General features: G+C 47.9%; 1 protein-coding gene and 1 long non-coding RNA gene across 2 annotated transcripts; both read left to right on the top strand.

Annotated features, from left to right (window-relative positions):
- Positions 1-9,608: 9,608 nt before the first annotated feature.
- On the top strand, positions 9,609-12,023 carry LOC127334675 (PAN domain-containing protein At5g03700). The gene has a single exon (XM_051361199.2). It carries the CDS (start codon positions 10,140-10,142, stop codon positions 11,661-11,663), a length of 1,524 nt encoding a protein of 507 aa, XP_051217159.1. The 5' UTR covers positions 9,609-10,139; the 3' UTR covers positions 11,664-12,023.
- Positions 12,024-14,316: 2,293 nt separating this feature from the next.
- LOC127330409 (uncharacterized) lies at positions 14,317-15,046 on the top strand. Its single transcript, XR_011746522.1, has 2 exons — positions 14,317-14,492; positions 14,573-15,046. It is a non-coding gene; the product is annotated as an uncharacterized lncRNA (long non-coding RNA).
- Positions 15,047-20,112: the final 5,066 nt, after the last annotated feature.

Raw genomic sequence — 20,112 nt, 5'->3', positions numbered from 1 at the left:
CGCCATCCTGCAGGTACAAAGGGGCATTATTTATCCCCTGTACTGCATGTTTTCTTTAAGGACAACTAGAAAAAAAAAATCTGAGTTGTTTTTCTTATGGAAATCTCTTCATATCACCATCCGAACAGATCGTCGGCCAGAAGAGAGGCAAGCTTTACGGCAAAAAAGTTTAGAGCCACCTTTGGAAAGCAGAAATATACAGCTCGCAACAGTCAAACTTATCATCCGGCCGTAATAAGGAGCTAAGAGCATCTCCACTCGTCTCCCCGACGAACCCCCCGAACGACGTTTTGTTCCATCCGGCCGGCGTAATTCGGTCCAGTCGCGCCCCCGGTTCCTCGTTTTCGTCCGGATTTGGGCATAAATTCATCCGGCGATCCCACGCCATCCCTGGCCCCCCGGGGAGCTTTCGGGGACTCCGGACGAAACAAAAGCGTGTGTGGCCCCAACTTGTCGGCGACAATGGCCTGGGTTTATACGGCAATACCCTCGTCTTCCCGATCTACGGCAATACCCTCGTCTTCCCGATCTACGGTAATACCCTCGTCGAACGAAAGTTTTGAACTCTCAAGTGGTGCAACATAGATAGATTATATATATTTCGAATATAATTCGAATAAACATAAAAATTACATATAAAAACTTTAAAACAAACTTAAACTACTTCTTCTTCCTACATGGCCCCACCTCATCGTCGTGGCGGCGACGCTTCCGGCTCGTCACCTCCTCGTCGGAGGAAGTTGAGTCCTCCTCCTCCTCAGTGTCCTCAGCCTCTTCGTCGTCCTCCTCCTGCTGCTCCTCCTCCTCTTCCTCAGCCTCTTCCTCGGCCTGCTCCTTGGCCTCTTCGTCCTCCTCCTCGTCGTCATCCCATTCGTCCTCGCTGGCCGGCGGGGAGGAATCGTCGCTGCTGGACGATGCAGCTTTATCCCACCAATGGCGCCATCCAGGCGGCTTCCCCTCGCTGTCGGTGTCCGATAGCTAAGAGAGATCGCTCATGGTTGACGGAGGATGGTGAGGAGAGAACAGATGAATGGCGTCGGCCGTCGGAAACCGTATATGTAGGTCTCTCGACGAAGAGAGCGGCGGTTGCTCTTCCGCGGAGTCCGTGCTCCATTACGGCGGTTCTCGCATCGAGGCCACTTCGACCGTTCCCGACGAGTCGTTTCGGCTCTCCAGACCACTTCGCGACGGTTCAATGCGTCGAGGGCACTCCGACGATTGCCCTTCCCGGTGACTGCACCGTCGCTATGCACGCGGTGGGTGCGCGTCAGAAGGCGACCATGGGCTCGCGGCTGGGAAAATGGGCCTCCCCAGGCCACAAAATACATCCATCCGGCGCTAAATAACGCCGGATTTCGGCCTGGGGAGCCCCAACGGCTGGGGATGCTCTAACAAAGTGGCAGGAAAGGAAGACTGCTAGTATAGTACTCCCTCATTCGCAAAAAAAAAGTATAGTCTCCCTAATAATAAAGGAGCTAATGTTTCTGCCAAAATTTTCGTCCAACATTTTTATGGACCGTTTTACCCTCCCACCAAAATACATAATACACCCAATGCCACGGTACCGTTTCGTCTTGATATTTTTTTCTTTTAGTATTTGCCAAACGAAGCACGCCCAATTCAGCACATCGAGTGCTGCCTCTCCTCCCGCTGGACGGGACAAGTGGGCAGGCCACACGCGCCGCCTCCGTCCCCTGCCTGGACTGGTCCACCTACCGCTTCCCAGTCGCCGGCGACGGAGCGCACAACTTCAGGGAACCGTCGGTCCAGGCGGCAGGGGAGCTCAAGGCGCGCGTCGCCCGCAAACTGAGCTCAGCCTGCTCGGGAAGGCCGGCGACGGCGAGGCTCCCGACGCTGCCTGGACCTCCACGGCGAGGACGCCTTCCTGCCTGGCGCAGCCCCTGGCCTAGGACTAAGAGGCGGCGGACATAGTTTGATTCGACCCAACACAGCTGTGGCGCGGGAGCTCCCTCCGTGCGGCGGCGGAAATCGGCGGCCTCTCGTCTCAGCAGACGCGCCGGCAGCGTCGGCGTCGGCGAAGGACAGGCACGCGTGGCAGCAGAAGGAAAGGAGGATGGCGAGCACGCGCGCCCGCATCGCACAACTCACGCACAGGCGGTACGAACGGGACGCCGCCGCCCCGGTATGCAAGAAATTGGAATGGGAGAGATTGGGCGGTACGAACGGGACACCGCCGCCCCGGTACGCGCGCCCGCATCGCACAACTCACGCACAGGCTGCGGAACGAACGGCCCAATTAACGAGCAAAAGAAACGATCAGGACGATTTACCAACACAGAACAAATTATCAATCTGACTCTACACCTACATATAGTCCCACCTCGCCCCCGTATAAGAAATCCCACCACTTTATATCCGTACGTTTTCTGAATTGAAACAAGCCATTACCAGCAACATAAAGATGTAATGTGGGAGCGGATTTAAAAGAGGAATTGCAAGGGCTGGTGGCATGAGGAAGGAAACGATAACAAATTAAAGAGGGAGGAAGGAAAAATCTCAGGAAAGCAAATCAAAGGAGAAATTGCAAAGAAAGAAATCGCCGCGATTGGCGGCGACCTTCAGCGACCCTAAAGAGGGAGGAAGGAAATCTCAGGAAAGCAAACCGCAAATCAAAGGAGAAATTGCAAAGAAAGAAATCGCCGCGATTGGCGGCGACCTTCAGCGACGCTAAAGAGGGAGGAAGGAAATCTCAGAGCATCTCCAACAGGCGCGCTAAAAGCCCCGCGCGGCAAAAAAAACGGCCGGTTTGCCGCGTGCGCTGCCGCGCGCGCTATAAACACGACACGCGCGAAAGCGGCCAACTGCCACTCCTCCCACGCGTCTTCACCTCTGTCCGTCTCCCTCCCGCGCCGCTCCGCCTCCGGCCGTTCCGCCTCCGCGCGAAGATGCCGCCGCGCCGCCGCCCACCCTCCGGCTACCACGGCGTTCGGGCGCGGCCGAGCGGCCGATTTGACGCGGAGAACCGTTCCGACGAGGAGCGGATCCGCCTCGGCACCTTCGACACGGCGCACGAGGCGGCGCGGGCCCTACGACGCCGTCGCGTGGCGGCTGGGCCGCAGCCGCCGCGCGATGAACTTCCACGACGTGTTCACGCGGGAGCAGGCAGAGATGCTCGCGCCGCCGCCGCCGATGATCACGCGGGAGCAGCAGCGCCGCCAGCGGGAGCTGGAGCAGCGCCTGCTCCGCGTTGAATGGGCGCGCCGCTTCCCCGAAGACGTCGCCGCCACGGCGGCCTTCTACGCGGAGAAAGAGAAGAAGGAGGAGGAGAAGGCGGCGGAGAAGGCGAAGAAAAAAGCTTCAAGCGAGAAGCGCCGCGCCGAGTCCGCGGCGAGGAAGGCGGCGAGGGCCGCGAAGGCGGCGAGGAAGGAGGAGGAGAAGAAGAACGGCGCAGGGCCGTCGACCATCGTCCTCTCCTCCTCCTCCTCCTTCGAGTGGACGACGACGCCGGTGTCGGAGACGACTCCGAGCAGCTCGGACTTCTATTGGGACTCCTCCGAGTAGTTCCAGTTCTATATGTCGCATTGTATCGTAGAATTTTATAACATATTCGTACTTTCGATCAAATTTTCATAGTTCGTTCGATTTAAATTTTTAAACAACGGTCAAATTAGCACTTTGTGCCGCGCGCGCTGCAAAATAGCGCCTCTGCCGGAGGTGCGTTTTTCGCACAGCAACGCGTGCTGGAAAATAGCGCCTCTGCCGCGGGCAAATTCGCTAACTCGCGCGCTAGCGGTATACAGCGTGCCGAATTGCGCGTTTACAGCGCCAGATTTTACAGCGCCTGTTGGAGATGCTCTTAGAATACATAAAAATGCCACGGTGTCGGTTTGTTTAGTTTTTCTTTTTGCCCGGCCACCACCTACACACCCCTCCGCCACCTGGCCCACGCGCTTGGTTCTCCCGTCCCCGCACACAACACATCCGCTCGCCTCGGCCAGCAGCTGGTCAACGCCGCCCGCCGCCCACCCACGCTTCGCCCTGCCAAGGCCCGCACGACCTCGCCCCACCGCTTCCGCCCATCCATGCCGTGCCAGACCGCAACTCGCAACGCGCGCTCCATACGAGATTGGCGAGGGGAGGGCCGACCAGCCGCGCAATGCGTCCTCATCGGACCACGCGCGAGGCTGGGGACAAGCGGGGGTTAATGAATGTTACAGGAAGGTGTAGGGACGCCTGAGGCCGGGGAGCGTCGTGGAGTCGAGCGCCGCGGAGCGGAGGAGGAGACATGGACGCGCGGCCACGAGACGGGGAGGCGATGACGCTCTCCTCACGGTGTGGTCAGGATGGGATCGAGGAGGAAAGGACCGAAGGAGGGCGACGGGGACTCGGGCCTCTCCTCGCGTGAGCAGAGAGAGAGTGGTGGTGGGAGGACTGGAACGAAAAACAGGAGAGAGCATGGGATTTTTGCAAATGTCCGACGGCGGGGGTGGAGTGGAAAAATACAAGGGGCACCGGTTTTCCTCACTAGGGTTACATGTGGGGCTTAGGTGGCCTCCGGCTGGGCTAGCTGGCCTGACCGGGTGGGAGGTCTTCTCCTATATTTTTTTACTAAAACAGCTGGGATATGTTTCTATTTGGGCTGAAATAAAGGAAACGAGCTGGGCTACATCCTCGTTCCATGTTGAGAAAAAAGGTGTAAATTTTTACAAGTACCTAATCAACTACCACAAAGATTGTATGAGTAAACAAAGAGGCTAATTATATTTTTCTTTCAACATTTTTGGAGCTTTCATATTGTGCTAAATATGATGAACAAATAGAAGACAATTTTTTCACATTTCTCTAATTGTGAGATTAATTGACTCTTGATCACGCGGAAGTTAATCGTACTGGGCTCCTTGAGTAGTCATGACATGCTCTTACTTTTCACTATATGTAAATATAAATAAACCATGAAGAAAATGTTAGCCATATCTATTTCTTCTTAGTCTTTTCCCCTATTGGAATTCAAAACAAAACAAAAACCTATCAAGATATATTTTCCGTAGACAAGTCCTGCCAAGAAAATTGGAACTCCAGTAATTAATTTTTTAAGGTTAAGTTTTGTTAATAAAAATTAATTGTATCAACTTTTGGTGCTCTCCGGTGCAACGCACGGGCACTTCTGCTAGTATATATAAAACGACATTAAGCCTCCGACCCGAATTGATTAACATTGAAGATCATGCGTTGACATTGAGCTGAGATCTTTGAAACCACACAAAGTCTCTACCGCATATGTAATTATCGGAAGTTGACCACTAGAACATGTCATACAATAAGACTGAATACTGAAATAGTGGCAAGGTGAGCCTCATTCTCGTGGCATTCTTGGAAGGCTGCAACACAGCGAAGGAAAAGAAAACGTATTGGACAGTATACGAGTTGCATCCTATCTAGTAGTCTGGTTACCTATTCTGGCTCATATAGCCTATTAGCCTAAGTGATTTAGGATGGTATATAAGATGTGGTTGGTCTGTAAGAAACCCTAAGATACAATATACTAGCTGCTGGATGCTGCCCCAAAAGGTTAGCCACTCTTCCTCTTCTGCATGGTCAGAGCCACCGGCGGCGGAGCATAGGGCAGTAGATCGCTGATTGTCCAACAAAAGATTTGGCTGCTAAGAAGTGTGATCGAGCTTGAGATAAGATGGGGATGATAGATATCTATCATCCATCTTGAGTGGGAGTGTTGGAACTGCATCCTATCTAGCAGTCTGGCTACCTATTCTAGCCCATGTGACCCATTAACCCAAAGATAGAACATAGCAGTTGTTGGCTGCTTCCCCAAAATTTTAGCCACTCCCCCTCTTCTACAAAACATGAACATCAAATATATCCTGGAACTTAAAACAGGCAAAATTACGGTAAACAAAGAGACAAGCGACTCAATAAACCAAAGAAAAAAGATTAAAATTTTCAATAGAACGGATGGAACACTCCAACATTTCAAATCTTGATTCTTCAAATTCCAGAAGCCTAGGAATAAGGAAATTATAGGAAAATCTCCTTTCTACATGGAACTAATAGAAACTCATGAGCCATAATAGTTTTCAAAAAGCCAGCTAGGAACTTTCTTTCGGAACTGGGTGCATAGTAGCCTGCTGAAATTTTCTCATGGTTCTAATCCTACCAATAGAATAACTTCTTTAGGGAAAAGGTGGTAAAGATTGAGATCCAACCATTTTTAGAATCAAAGAGGCCATAGTGGGGAAAGTTAGGCTATGATTCCAGGAAAGAAATATCTTAACTATTCCCAAATTGGCAAAACTAAGGGCATGCACAATAGGGTGACGCCAGCTTTCCCTTATGGTTGCCACGTAGGATGTTTGCTTAGTTGGTGGAGAGAGATTTAAAAAAAGAGAAGGCTGCCTTCCCTTACCTAAGGGGCGATCTCTTATGAAATAAGAGAATAAGTATTATTTTCTCCATTCTACCATTTGTCTTCCATTAGCAATTTAATTATTTTCTAGAATTCAATTGATTCTCATTTATTTCTAGAGAAAAAAATAAAAGATAATGCATTGTACCATTTATATTTAGTGTCTTCTCTAGATGACACGAAATGCTATGAGAAGACGCTTCTTACCTACCATTGTACAATGGCGGCCACAGGAAAAAAGTGAAAGGTGGACACACCTCAAGAAAATAAATACACTCCCCAGTAGGATAAAAGTTTGCTAAATGAGTAATATATATAGCCAATAGATTGTCAACACTGAAGTTCAATATTCTATATATAAAATGTGCAAGATTACAATACAAATAGTTCAAGACATGATATGAGAACCCATCGAGTATCTGATGAAAGTTTGATAGCATAAATAGAAAATTACGCCTCTCGCTCGGTGGATAGCATATATAATACGGAAAGGTCTTACATGATATATATCATAAATAGAAAACTACATCGCTATAATTTCTTCACTCTATGCTCTCGCACTCTCGCACACTTGATGAAAGTTTGAACTATGTCATCGTCACTTACTTTCAAGAACACCTCTCGCTCGATAAATGTCATTAAGCAATGGTTCAAGAGCTCATCACCCATATTATTTCTCAACTTATATATTTTACAATTACAAATAGTATCAATTCTTGACTAAAATTCTACAATTATAATAGAATCAATACTAACCATTAATCCCCATGGCAATAGCAATACCAAATTACCAATAAACATAAGTATTGAATTTACAAAAAGGAGACAATACCTGCTTGATGATCTAGTGCCCAAGTCCTAGCCTGGTCAATCTGGCCGAGTAGGCGAGTAGCCTGCGCCCTGCGGCGCCCCAGCGCCGAGTCTGGTGAGCAGCGAGCCAACGACCGAGCGAGAGTCCAGGCCTCCAGTGGGTAGCGGCGGCCGTCGGGTGAAGTCGGGGAGGATGCAATCCTGGGAGGCAGCCGACGAGGGGGATTCGGTGAAAAAATGTCTACTAGACCCAATTCTAAACATCAGAATCAAGGTAATACCAAAATAACTGAAATTTGGGGTGGGCCGTGGCCCACCTAGCCACCCTCTGGGTTCGCCCATGCGACCATGCCCTTGTACATACCCTAACGCCGTGGAATCTGTTGATGGTTATAAAGATGACAACAAACGGTGATAAAAACAGGCTTCCTTACCTCATTTGTCAACGGAAGCTGAATATCGTACGCGGTTGGCAGCTCAACCACTGGAAGCCTCAAGCTGGAAGACGGTGTAGCTGTTAGAGGTCAGTCTGTGCAAATTGTGTACGAAAGTAGTCAGAATACAGAAGTTGCAGTTTAGTTGGTTTGCAACTTGCTAGCAATCAAGAGAATGAGCACATGGGCAAAGGAAACCTCATTTTGACCCAAAAATAGCAAGATCGGCAGCAGATCTCGTAGCATGGAGCCCGTTGCATGTGTTGTGTTGACAATTGATAATAGTTGACAAGTGACACAGTTCTAGAAGTTGACTAGTTCGTATCATCGTATGGCTACATAAGTCCGATATATGAAATTGAAATAAGTACTCCCTTTAGCTCTAAATATTCATCCTAGGTTCAATGAATCTAAATATATTTTACCCTCTTTTTTTTGGAGAACTCGAGATTTTTGAGCGGGCGATGATAACGATGTTCATTGTTTCCTTTCTGGATAACCTTTTGTCTATTTTTAGCGTAGCTATATGCGAATATAAATTACAGACACCCTTCATATAATAATAAGAATGTTGTAAAAAGCCTATAAACTGTCTAAAATTTTACAGATAGCCTTATTCTCTCTTCTCATTCTTTTTCCTCCACATCACCAAAATCACATATAACTACCCTCTACAGACAGCTGAGTCATCACCATTGTACATGTCCTTAGAGTGTTGTTGTTGCTAGTGTTTAATCACGGTGACCGGATCTTCTTTTTTTTTAAATATATTTCTCTCTTTTTTGTTTTGTCTTGGTTGTATGCATCCTAGATGTCTTCTGATATCTTGTTGGTGCTGAAACTATGTGTGATTGGTATCTTCACGATATTGGTATATTTTTAATAAAAATACATATTTTAGTCTAAATTTTGAATTAATCTGCGATAAGTATTTATGACTGAAGGAAGTATGCAATACCTGTGCGCGGTGCTGCAATAAGACGTGTGCAATGTTGGTTGACATCTTCAGACTTGGATGAGAAAATGAATAGCGATGTGCATGATTGAAGGAAAACATGTCGGACAGTATTTTCAAGGCCTATATGCTAAAATATGATGGGCGCTGACTGGAAGAACTAGTTTCCAACAAACAAATGCATAAATCATCCAATAAAACAATGATAGTACTAGTAGTACCTAATTCTACTACAGGTCAAGAGGATAAGTGTCTAGAACCTGGGCACACTTGCTTTGACTTGTGAGATCCGATCGCTATCCCAGCCTATGGCTGATCCATTGATGATACTGATACCGTGATGCTGAACACAACTGTTCCTTTAAATTGCTATTTCTGCAACTTATTACTCCTCCGTTCAAAATTAGTTGTCACTGATTTATACAGTTACGAAGTTGTACTAAATCAGCGAAGAGTAAAATGGAACTGAGGGAATAGCAAAAGAATGCCAAAAAAAAAATGGAACATAAAAATACTACAATTCCAACTAGTAAATCTCTTACTTCTAAACCTTTGCATGTATAGTTGGATCTGCAATATTATCGAAGCCACACTGAATAAATTCTAAATTGCAGACACCAAAAAGGAAATACAGGGATTTTGACTTGTGAGAGGCACACAGCTCAATATGATATGACGCCTGTCAAATCAAGAAGCCTTCTCCAAATTTGCTACATGCATATACAAGACGTCGGCAAAAGGGGCTGGTCAACTCATGCCGGGCAGTTTGCACGGTTGGTGTGAATATATGATTCAGAGCATGATTGTGTGCTTTGCTAGTGAGTGGGTGGACAGGACACAAACACATGGTTTAACGTTTGGTCATGTGCTTGGCCTAAAAAGGACTCTGGCCTGGCTTCATGCTTGAGCAAGCAGGTTAAACTTCTGTCTTGGCAATTTAGATTACTACATTCACCAGTCAAATATTTGGTACTATTAGTAAAGTTTATTCAGAAACCAAATACTAACAGCAGTACCTGGCAACTCTGAAGTTCTGAACTTGCCTCTGGAGAAGAGCATGTTGCTCCCGGCCTCGCATCGATCCACTGCAATTATATATTTCTCCAAGTGGGAGAGATAGAATAAGAATATACATCCAAAGGTAAGACACGGGCAACAATCCAGCGAGCGTGCTCATCTGCTCGTTGACCAAACCTTTCTATCCCATCACCACCCGTTAATATGGCTTCACTTTCGCCGCCACGACAATGCTGGTCATGTGCATCACTCTCATGCCAAGCTCGCTGTCTACCGGCGGTCAGCACACAATTGCACTAGACAAATAAATATTCTAACTCTCTTTGTCCTCTCTTGCTCCTCCCGACCTCCCCGATTTGGATTCTCCATTGCCTACTTCCATACAGCTCTGCTCGCTGCTTCTTGCTCTTCGCATTTTCTGACTTCCCCCTTTCAAGAATTTGCACTCGAATCCGAGTCTATGAGCAGAGGTAATACCTCTGACTCTGAGGTATCATTCGAGGCAGCTAGCTAGGTAGACGACCAAGGTACGGAAGCAGCGATGGCAGCCAAGCGTATTGCAATGTTGTGCATGGCGGCTGCGGCGCTGCTGGTTTCTTTTGGCGTTGGCGCCGACGAGGCGGCCCAGACAGCGGCTGCCTCGCCCAAGGAGCTACAGCGAGGCTTCTCGGTCGCCCACGACACGTCCTATTCCCAGTTCCAGCCGGTGCTCTCCGATCCCACCGGCGTCTTCGCCCTGGGGTTCCTCCGCATCAACTCCACCATGCTCGACCTCGTCGTCCTCCACCTCCCTTCAGCCTTCCCCCTCTGGCGGGCGATCCCAGACCGCCCCGCGCCGTGGTCAGCGGCCGCGTCGCTCTTCTTCAATGGAAGTCTGGTGCTCACCGACCGCGCCACCAACCAAGTGCTCTGGTCCACCGGCGCGGTGGCCGGCGACAGCGCCGTCCTCCTCAACACATCCAACCTTCAGATCAAAAGCGATGGCTCGCCCGGTGCTGTGTGGCAGAGCTTCGACTACCCTTCCGACACCATCGTCCAGCACCAGAACCTCACCTCATCGGCGGCGCTTCGTACCCCCGACCGGCGCTTCGCCATGCGGCTGGGGAGCAACTACTTCGGGCTGTACATCGAGCCGCCACCGCAGTCTTCTGGCGGCGTCGCCGCCGCCATGTACCTGAAGCACACGGCGCTGGAGGCCAAGGCCCAGATCGTGACCGGCGGCGGCCCGATATACGCGCGCGTGGAGCCCGACGGCTACCTCGCCATGTACCAGAAGGAGGGCGACCCCGCCGACGTCATGTCCTTCGACACCTTCAACCACGGCATCCGCGCCTTCCGCCGCATGACTCTCGAGCCCGACGCCAACCTCCGCGCCTACTACTGGGACGGCTCCCGGTGGGTCCTCGACTACACCGCCATCACCGATTCCTGCGAGCTGCCCACCACCTGCGGCGCCTACAGCGTTTGCGTCCCTCCCAGCGGCCGGTGCGCGTGCCTGGCCAACGCCACCGACGGCTCGGGCTGCGCCGCTGCCTCCGTCGGGAACGGCCTCTGCGGCACCACAGGCCGCGAGGTCGGCGGGTTGTACTGGGAGCTGCGGAAACAAGGCGTGGAGCCGGCGAATAAGGAGCAACTAGGATTCGAGCACGCCTTGTCGGCGGAGGACTGCGAGGCGCGGTGCGCGCGCAACTGCAATTGTTGGGGCGCGGTGTACAGCAACAGCACGGGGTACTGCTACCTCATGGACTACCCGGCGCAGCTGATGGTGGCCGCCGACGAGAGGAAGGTGGGATACTTTAAGGTCAGGAGCATGGAAGAGGCGGCTGAGCGCGGCGGGAGGGCGACTGGTGTTACGGTGGCGCTGCTTGTAGTCGGCGTCGCTGTGTTGGTCGCCGCGGCCGCGTTCGGGGCGTACAGGGTGTGGGACAGAAGGCGCCGCACGGAGGCGGAAACGAGGCGGCAGCTAGGCGCTGACGGCGACGGGCTCTCGCCGGGGCCCTACAAGAATTTGGGGTCCTTTAGTTCCGTCGAGCTCTCCAGCAGCTTCAACTCCTTCCGGAGGTAGCCTGACATGGTGTCCAGCAGATCGGATCGGAACGGATCAGATCACCGCGGAAGGGCTCGCCGCGGACGGAGAAGGCGTACCCCGCACGGGCACGGGAACGGAGGTGCGACGGTGGCCGCTGATCGGAGGAAAGGCCAACCCGAGTCCCGAGACGATCCGTCGTCTTTGGCTGGATTTTGCGGCACCAAATCTGGGGAAGCTTTTTTTTGGACAGGTCAGTGTGATATGGGCCAGCTTTCTGTCAGTTGATTAGGCCTACAAGGTAACTTAAGGTACGGGTGGCCCATATGCTGTATTTTTTTGAACGGTCCATCTGGTTGGAAAATTACTGGAGATGTGAAATTGTGAATGTTTGAAATCCTTCCTGAGTTGTCTGAATGCTCTGTTGTGAAGCTGGTTTATTCCATCTTCGATATCTTGGAATTGATATCGCTTCCGCAAAGTTCGCAGTAAGCGAGCAGAAAATCACTTTGGAAAAATGCCAAGCAATTTGAATGACAAGCTATTGTCTTATGGTGGCTGTTTTTTTTTATTTCCTTAGCATCACTGCTATATTGTGTTTACCTAGGTGTACGAGCTATCGTTCGTTGAGGGGTCAAAGTGGTTCTTCTCAAAGAGTGAAGAGCATAAACACACATAAGTTGATAAAAATGAAGTATTACATGCAAACTGAAAGACTGGGAGAATTATGTGTAGACTAAAAGAACAAGGATAGTTGGGGATTGATATTTTTCAAAAATGGACATTTTATTACTTTAAGGTTGGGGATTGATATGGTCTGGTATGCACACATATACAACATAACTACATTCAGTGAGGTACGCATATTAGTTGAAGCTTAACCACTACTCGATAGCAAGCAAATATATAATCTAACCTTGTTTCACCACCATCCTAGAAGAGAAGCGCGATAGTGAGATATGCCATGTGATATCCTTCAGTTCTACTTTCACACCCAACGATCCTTGCATCATTTGGACACGTAGAAAAAGTAGTTACCAGTTTGATGGGAGGTATCCATGATATTAAATGTGTGCGGGACTATGAGAAGCTCTTGGATAATGCTTGAAAGATATCGAGATACATGGACCTTAGGGGCAGTGAATAGGATATTTAAAATTTTGAGAAACTCAAATCTTTTAAAACTAAAGCAACAAGCAAACTTGCAAGATCTAGCACAAACATGGAATAAAGTAAAGCATAAAACATGCAAGATGCCTACTATTTTGAATTCAAGTCATTGTCACAAACCTATTTATACGTTGGAGAGGCTTAGACATGTCACTTGGGAGGGGTGCATGATTGCATTTGCCTTCACGGGCGGTGAAGCCGGTACACAACAAGGTTGTATTCATCAGTTCCTTGTTACTTTCAGACTATACGTGTTGAGACAATATCTTGGTTAATTGTCTCTCTTGCAATATTATATTTTTACCAAACATTCCAATTTTATTGATGAGCTGATAATTTATTACCATCATATCAAACAAACTGTAACAAGAAAGAATATAGATCAGTGGTAAAAGCAAAAAAAAGTCGCATCAAAAGTGTTCATTGGCCGTGCCCTTAGCATTACCTGTTGCATCTTGACATTCCATTGTTTGTTGTTTAAATGCTATTTGCCCATACTCGAGCACAGGGTTTCTCTCTGATCCTTGAGCTCAGAACCATGTATGCGGTTATTTTATTTTATTTCTCTTTCCATGTATGGCTTAACTGGCTTCCATGTATATGCCAAATCATCTGTGTGGATACCAGGTGCGTTGGTGAACTAGTTAATGATTGCCAGATGGTGAGATGGAGTACTAAGAGCAGCTACAGTGTTGCCAAAAGCCAAATATACCACATAATGAAAATGGCTTTAGTAATTGGTATCAAATGGCTAAAATTCCCACACTGTGCAGATTGCCAAAAAATCTATGTTCTTTTTTTCCTTAGCTTTCCATGGCTCACAATAGAGAGAGACACTAGAGAGAGAATTTTTTTTGGGTTGTAGAAACGAAATTTTGACAAAACGAACCACCTGCCCCAATTCATTGACAAAAAAGACCACCTGTGAATCAAATTGACAAAAAGGACCACCCTGGGTGTGGCGGCAGAGCCCCCAAGCGACACGTGGAGGATGCCGCCGGGGTGTGTGGCGGCAGGGGCCCGCCGCCGCTGCGAGTGGCGGCACGTTAGCGTCGGCCGTGCGCCGTCAGTTGGCGTCTTCGCTGGTGGGCCATGCCGCCGGTCGGCGTGGCGGCAGGCCGACGTGGCACATGCCGCCACACACGGTGGAGGCAGCCCTCGAGCGGGAAATCATCCCCCCGACCGCGCATGCAGGCTGAACTGACCGGCACTGATTTCCATTGCTCTGATTTCGCAGCGACGAGACGTAAAGCTGTCGGAGATTCTCGCTCGATACAGCAAACTAACCACCGAAAGCAGCCTATTTGCGTAGGATTTCTGTGCTGATACAGCAATTAGACATTCTGCACTAATTTTTTTGGTACTGCTCACACTAATTGAAGGCTATATAAGTCGGCTTCCCAGCATAAAAATCGAAACAGCAGGATCAAGTTTGCCTTCTCCGCGTCTCTGTTTCGTGCGCAAAATATTGGAGTGAGTATGAGTGTGCCTTGCTCGGACCAAGATTTTAGGACGATGAAGGGGAAGAATGCAAGCTTGCCACCGGGGGTGAGAGCAGAGAGGTGTTGGTGCGGCCGCCTTGCGAAGGTGAAGGAGGTGGTTGATTTTTCTGATAAGTTCGGCATGAAATATTTCATGTGCGCGAGCTATGATCATGATCCACCCAGGCAAACAAGTTCATCGTCCTCGAGGCCTGCGGTATGTTGTAACAGCATGATAAAAAAATTTATTTCTATGTCATTAATTTTCGTTGATTAACCGTACTATTTGTGTTGCAGTCTCCCCCGCCCCTTTGCATGTGGTTTCACTGGATAGACCAGGAGCAGCCGGAGCGGGCACGCCGCGAGGTGGAGGAGAAACAACGGCGTGCATGGGCAAGGTTCCATGAGGAAGAGCGTTTCGAAAAGGCTATTGCTAATGATAAAGCAGAAAGAGAGAGACAGATACAAAAATTAAGGGCGGAGCAAGCTCGAAATAGTAAGGTGAATCAGAAGAGGATGGATGATGAGGCTGCACGTAGGTATGCAGAGGAAGAGGTGCGCAGAGAGACCCGTGAAGCGGAGAGGAAGAGATTAAGGGAAAGAGCTGCCGAGGCGCAAGCGGCAGAAGAACGCGGCGACAAGTCCGGAAAATGGCCACGGTGGACACAGGGCAAATAGAGTGATCTGTTGTACTAGCTATGTATGTTAATTTCAGTTTTACTTTCGCGTTGTATCTTAAAATTCGTTGCAGTTATTATGTTGTATCTTAAACGTTTTTACTTATGTTGCATCTTCATTATTGGAGTTAATTTAGAAATTAAACTTATTGGAACTAATATTAATATGTCTCCGAGATACATAGAAAAATGTCCCATACATAGATAAATATATGATACATAGAAGTAAGGTCCATTTGTATCATTCCTGTCGACGACGACGATGTTGCTGCCGTGGCCTTGGACCGGAAGGCGACAACCGGGTACGAGGGGGATGAGGTGGACGCAAACCTCGGCCGTACTGATTTTTCTCATCCTTTGTACGTGTCTCATCTGCTGGCGATGGAGTCTGAAATATGTATGGAGATTCCAGATTTGGGGGAATCAAACTGGCATCTGTGCCGAAAATAGCACCTCCAAAGAATTCTTCAACTATCCCGGTAACATCATCGCGAGGTTGTTGGGAAGTGCTGCCGTAGTATTGTGGTTGCTGCGTCATATCGGGCCATGTCGGGATTAAAGATTCCTGCGTATTGAATGGTTCCGTCAGAAACATGCACGCAATAATCATGTATGTAATTAACATGAATTAACCTGAGTTGGGTATTGCGATTGCATGTGGTCACGACCACACAGTGGAGGCCTATTGTGGCCTAAACCAGCTCCCATGTTGGACCACGTAGGGCCAACAGATTCCTGCGAACGTAAACGACATGTTATTAGTAGGAATGTAAATAATCACGTGTTGGTAGGTAATTATTAAATATGAGCATACCTGAGTGTTGAATCTTTGCGAGTATTCGCCTTCTGTGTAGGAGAATCGTTGTCCAGATGGATATGACGGAAAATGATCGTCCTCCTAATACAATTGGAAAAAAGTGTGTCATTGTTGTAAGTTCAGGAGGAATGTATGTACGCAAGTTGATTACCTGTGTGCCGCCATGGCGTTGAGATATGTGTGCGGACTGTGATCGTTCAAGTAGAGATGAGTCGCGTCGTGGATTAGATGTATGCGAGGTAGAGGGAACTGGTACGGTCGGTGTGGCGGATGGCTGGCTCACACGTACCATACTCGGTCTGTTCGACGGTGCCTCCGGCATGTCGAATGCTCGACTGGCAACATTATCCTGGCGGCTGCAACCAAGACGCCTAAGCCCTTTAATGGCAGTATTAAAAATACGTTTTACCATGGATTTTCCCTCCGTACTATCCATGTTGCGCAGGTCCAAAGTGTCCTGGGCGTCCTGTGCGATCTGCCTGAACTCGTCTAACCTGAATGGAATTAAAAAATTAATATTGCCTATAAACACAAATTTTCTTAATTACAATTATATAACAAGTACCGAAGTGTCACGGTGGTAAGCTGAGGCCCATGTGAGGTGTGTCGGACTCGATGGTGGGGGACCGGTGAGGAGAGTCCGTGTGCTAGCGCGATACCATTCATTATACGTTGGCAGTATCTCACCGTTGTACCGTCTGCATCAGTGATAAATTACATTAGAAGGTACATGATGATAAGATGAATTAAAATATGTAATTACCTATTTTCGCGTACTCCATCGGACTCTGCTTCATCAATCCATTTCTTAATCCATGTTTGATTACGCTGACTCCAGTCGAAACAACTCATGCCTTTATTGTCTTGTCTACAATCCAATAAATTTTATTACATAATGAAATAGATTAATTTGAGTGCAATTCATTGTTTCTATTATAGTGACCGAACTTACGTATGAACATCAGCAACAAGGCGTCTTGGTGATGGTGGGGGAATATCCTGATGCTTACCAAACTGCCGCATGACACACGCTCTGGGTTGTATGGCTCAACCATCCAAATAAAGAGTAGGTTGCATCGTGTGAACCACAACCGTACGTCTCGCAGCATATCTGGTGGTGGTTTAACAAGACCCCAGACAATGTACACGTCATGTTCCGTATATGGGTCCCATTTGACCATGGTCTCTTGTAGCTTCTCAAACTGTTGGTGGTATTTGGGGTAGCAACCGTGTGCTACATTATTTGACCACCTTTTTTTGCATGTACCCAACGACTTCCAAAAGTAAGAGGGCCATATTGTTCGGTCTGACCGCCGTAGGGGTGAATTGGTGTCAGGATGTGGGGACGCCCAACTGGTAGATACTCCCATGACCATAGCTGAAGAAACTCTGCGCTTACATCAAGTATATGTCCCTTTGAAGATGCATTGGTTTTCTTTGTTGCATCACACAACCCCCTGTAGGTATACGCGAGCATTGCAGAACCACTTACTTAAATCGGGGCAGTTCTGATTAATCCATGTACTCAAATTTATTTCAGTCCTCCGGCCCCTCCGGTCTTCTCTCGGCGGCAAGGCAGCACTCTCGATTTCTTTGTTGATTCCAACCTAAATAGCATTCATCTTCGCCTCAGTCTTCTGCATGCACATCCTTGATGACCCACAAGTATAGGGGATCGCGATAGTCTTCGAGGGTAGTATAACCCAATTTATTGATTCGACACAAGGGGAGGTAAAGAATACTTATAAGCCTTAACAACTGAGTTGTCAATTCAGCTGCACCTGAAAAAGCACTAGCAACAGGGGTGATGTGAAAGTAGCAGTAATATGAGAGCAATAGTAACAGTAACACAGCAGCAGTAATAGTAATATGAGAGCAATGGCACCAGAAGATAGTTGATACTACTTCCAATGACATGTAGAACAAGTATATGATGATGAGAGATGGACCGGGGTTCCCAGCGATCTACACTAGTGGTAACTCTCCAATAAGTGACAAGTGTTGGGTGAATAAATTACAGTTGGGCAATTGATAGGAATCAAAGCATTAAGACAGAACATCAAGATTATTAATTATGTAGGCATGTTTTCCAATTATAGTCGTACGTGCTCGCAATGAGAAACTTGCACAACATCTTTTGTCCTACCAGCCGGTGGCAGCCGGGCCTCAAGGGAAACTACTGGATATTAAGGTACTCCTTTTAATAGAGTACCGGAGCAAAGCATTAACACTCCGTGAAAACATGTGCCCCTCACATCACCGCCATCCCCTCCGGTTGTCCCGATTTCTGTCACTTCGGGGCCTTTGGTTCCGGACAGTGACATGTGCATACAACTTGTAGATACAATCTAAGCAATAAGTATAGAGCTTAAATCTAAGATCATGCCACTCGGGCCCTAGTGACAAGCATTAAGCATAACAAGATTGCAGCAACAATAACTTCACAAACTTCATAGATAGACTAATCATAATGTATCATCCATCGGATCCCAATAAACACAACACCGATTACATCAGATGGATCTCAATCATGTAAGGCAGCTCATGAGATCATTGTATTGAAGTACATGGAGGAGAGTATACCAACTAGCTACTGCTAGAACCCGTAGTCCATGGGGGAACTACTCACGGAGCATGATGGAGGCGATGGCGTTGATGGAGATGGCTTCCGGGGGCACTTCCCCGTCCCGGCAGGGTACCGGAACAGAGACTTCTGTCCCCCGAATTGGAGTTTCGCGATGGCGGCGGCGCCCCTGGAGTCTTTCTGGAGTTTCGTCAATTGGTACTGCGTTTTTAGGTCGAAAGGGATTTTATAGGCGAAGAGGCGGCGCAGGGGGGCACCTGGGGGCGCCTCACCCTAGGCCGGCGCGGCCAGGGTCTGGCCCGCGCCGCCTTATGGTGTGGTGGCCCCCTGGCCCCTCTCCGATTCTTCTTCGGTGTTCTGGATGCTTCCGGGAAAAATAGGAGGTTTGGCGTTGATTTCGTCCAATTCCGAGAATATTGCCTGAACAGCCTTTCTGGAACCAAAAACAGCAGAAAACAGGAACTGGCACTGTGGCATCTTGTTAATAGGCTAGTTCCGGAAAACGCATGAAATCATCATAAAGTGCAAGCAAAACATGTAAGTATTGTCATAAAACAAGCATGGAACGACAGAAATTATGGATACGTCGGGGACGTATCAGCATCCCCAAGCTTAGTTCCTGCTCGTCCCGAGCAGGTAAATGATAAAAAGAATAATTTCTGTAGTGACATGCTACTTACATAACCTTGATCATACTATTACAAAGCATATGAAATGAATGAAGTGACTCAAGGCAATGATCTATAGTTGCTAACAAGTAGATAACATATAGCAAAACTTTTCATGAATAATACCTTCAAGACAAGTATCAAAAGTCTTGCATAAGAGTTAACTCATAAAGCAATAAGCTCAAAGTAAAGGCATCGAAGCAACACAAAGGAAGATATAAGTTTCAGCGATTGCTTTCAACTTTCAACATGCATATCTCATGGATAATTGTCAACATAAAGTAATATGATGAATGCAAATATGCAAGTATGTAAGAATCAATGCACAGTTAACACAAGTGTTTGCTTCTAAGATGGAAGGAAGTAGGTATACTGACTCAACATAAAGTAAAAGAATGGCCCTTCGCAGAGGGAAGCATTGATTGCTATATTTGTGCTAGAGCTTTGGTTTTGAAAACATAAAGAGAGCACAAAAGTAAAGTTTTGAGAGGTGTTTGTTGTTGTCAACGAATGGTAGTGGGCACTCTAACCCCCTTGCCAGACAAACCTTCAAAGAGCGGCTCCCATTTTATTTTTATTTTTGGGTGGCACTCCTTCCAACCTTTCTTTCACAACCCATGGCTAACCGAATCCTCGGGTGCCTGCCAACAATCTCATACCATGAAGGAGTGCCTTTTTATTTTAGTTTTATTATGATGACACTCCTCCCATCCTTTGCTTACACAAGCCATGGCTAACCGAATCCTTCGGGTGCCGTCCAACAATCACATACCATGGAGGAGTGTCTATTTTTGTTAATTAATTTGGGACTGGGAATCCCATTGCCAGCTCTTTTTGCAAAATTATTGGATAAGCGGATGAAGCCACTAGTCCATTGGTGAAAGTTGCCCAACAAGATTGAAAGATAAACACCACATACTTCCTCATGAGCTATAAAACATTGACACAAATCAGAGGTGCATTTTGAATTGTTTAAAGGTAGCACTCAAGCAATTTACTTTGGAATGGCAGGAAATACCACATAGTAGGTAGGTATGGTGGACACAAATGGCATAGTTTTTGGCTCAAGGTTTTGGATGCACGAGAAGCAT

The sequence above is a fragment of the Lolium perenne genome, chromosome 6, assembly GCF_019359855.2.
Source record: "Lolium perenne isolate Kyuss_39 chromosome 6, Kyuss_2.0, whole genome shotgun sequence".
NCBI classification, from domain to species: Eukaryota; Viridiplantae; Streptophyta; class Magnoliopsida; order Poales; family Poaceae; genus Lolium; species Lolium perenne.
This window is presented reverse-complemented; position numbering and strand designations above follow the sequence as displayed.

Coding starts and splice junctions, on each gene's coding strand:
- LOC127334675 (XM_051361199.2), top strand. CDS start 10,140: ATGGCAGCCAAGCGTATTGCAATGTTGTGCATGGCGGCTGCGGCGCTG.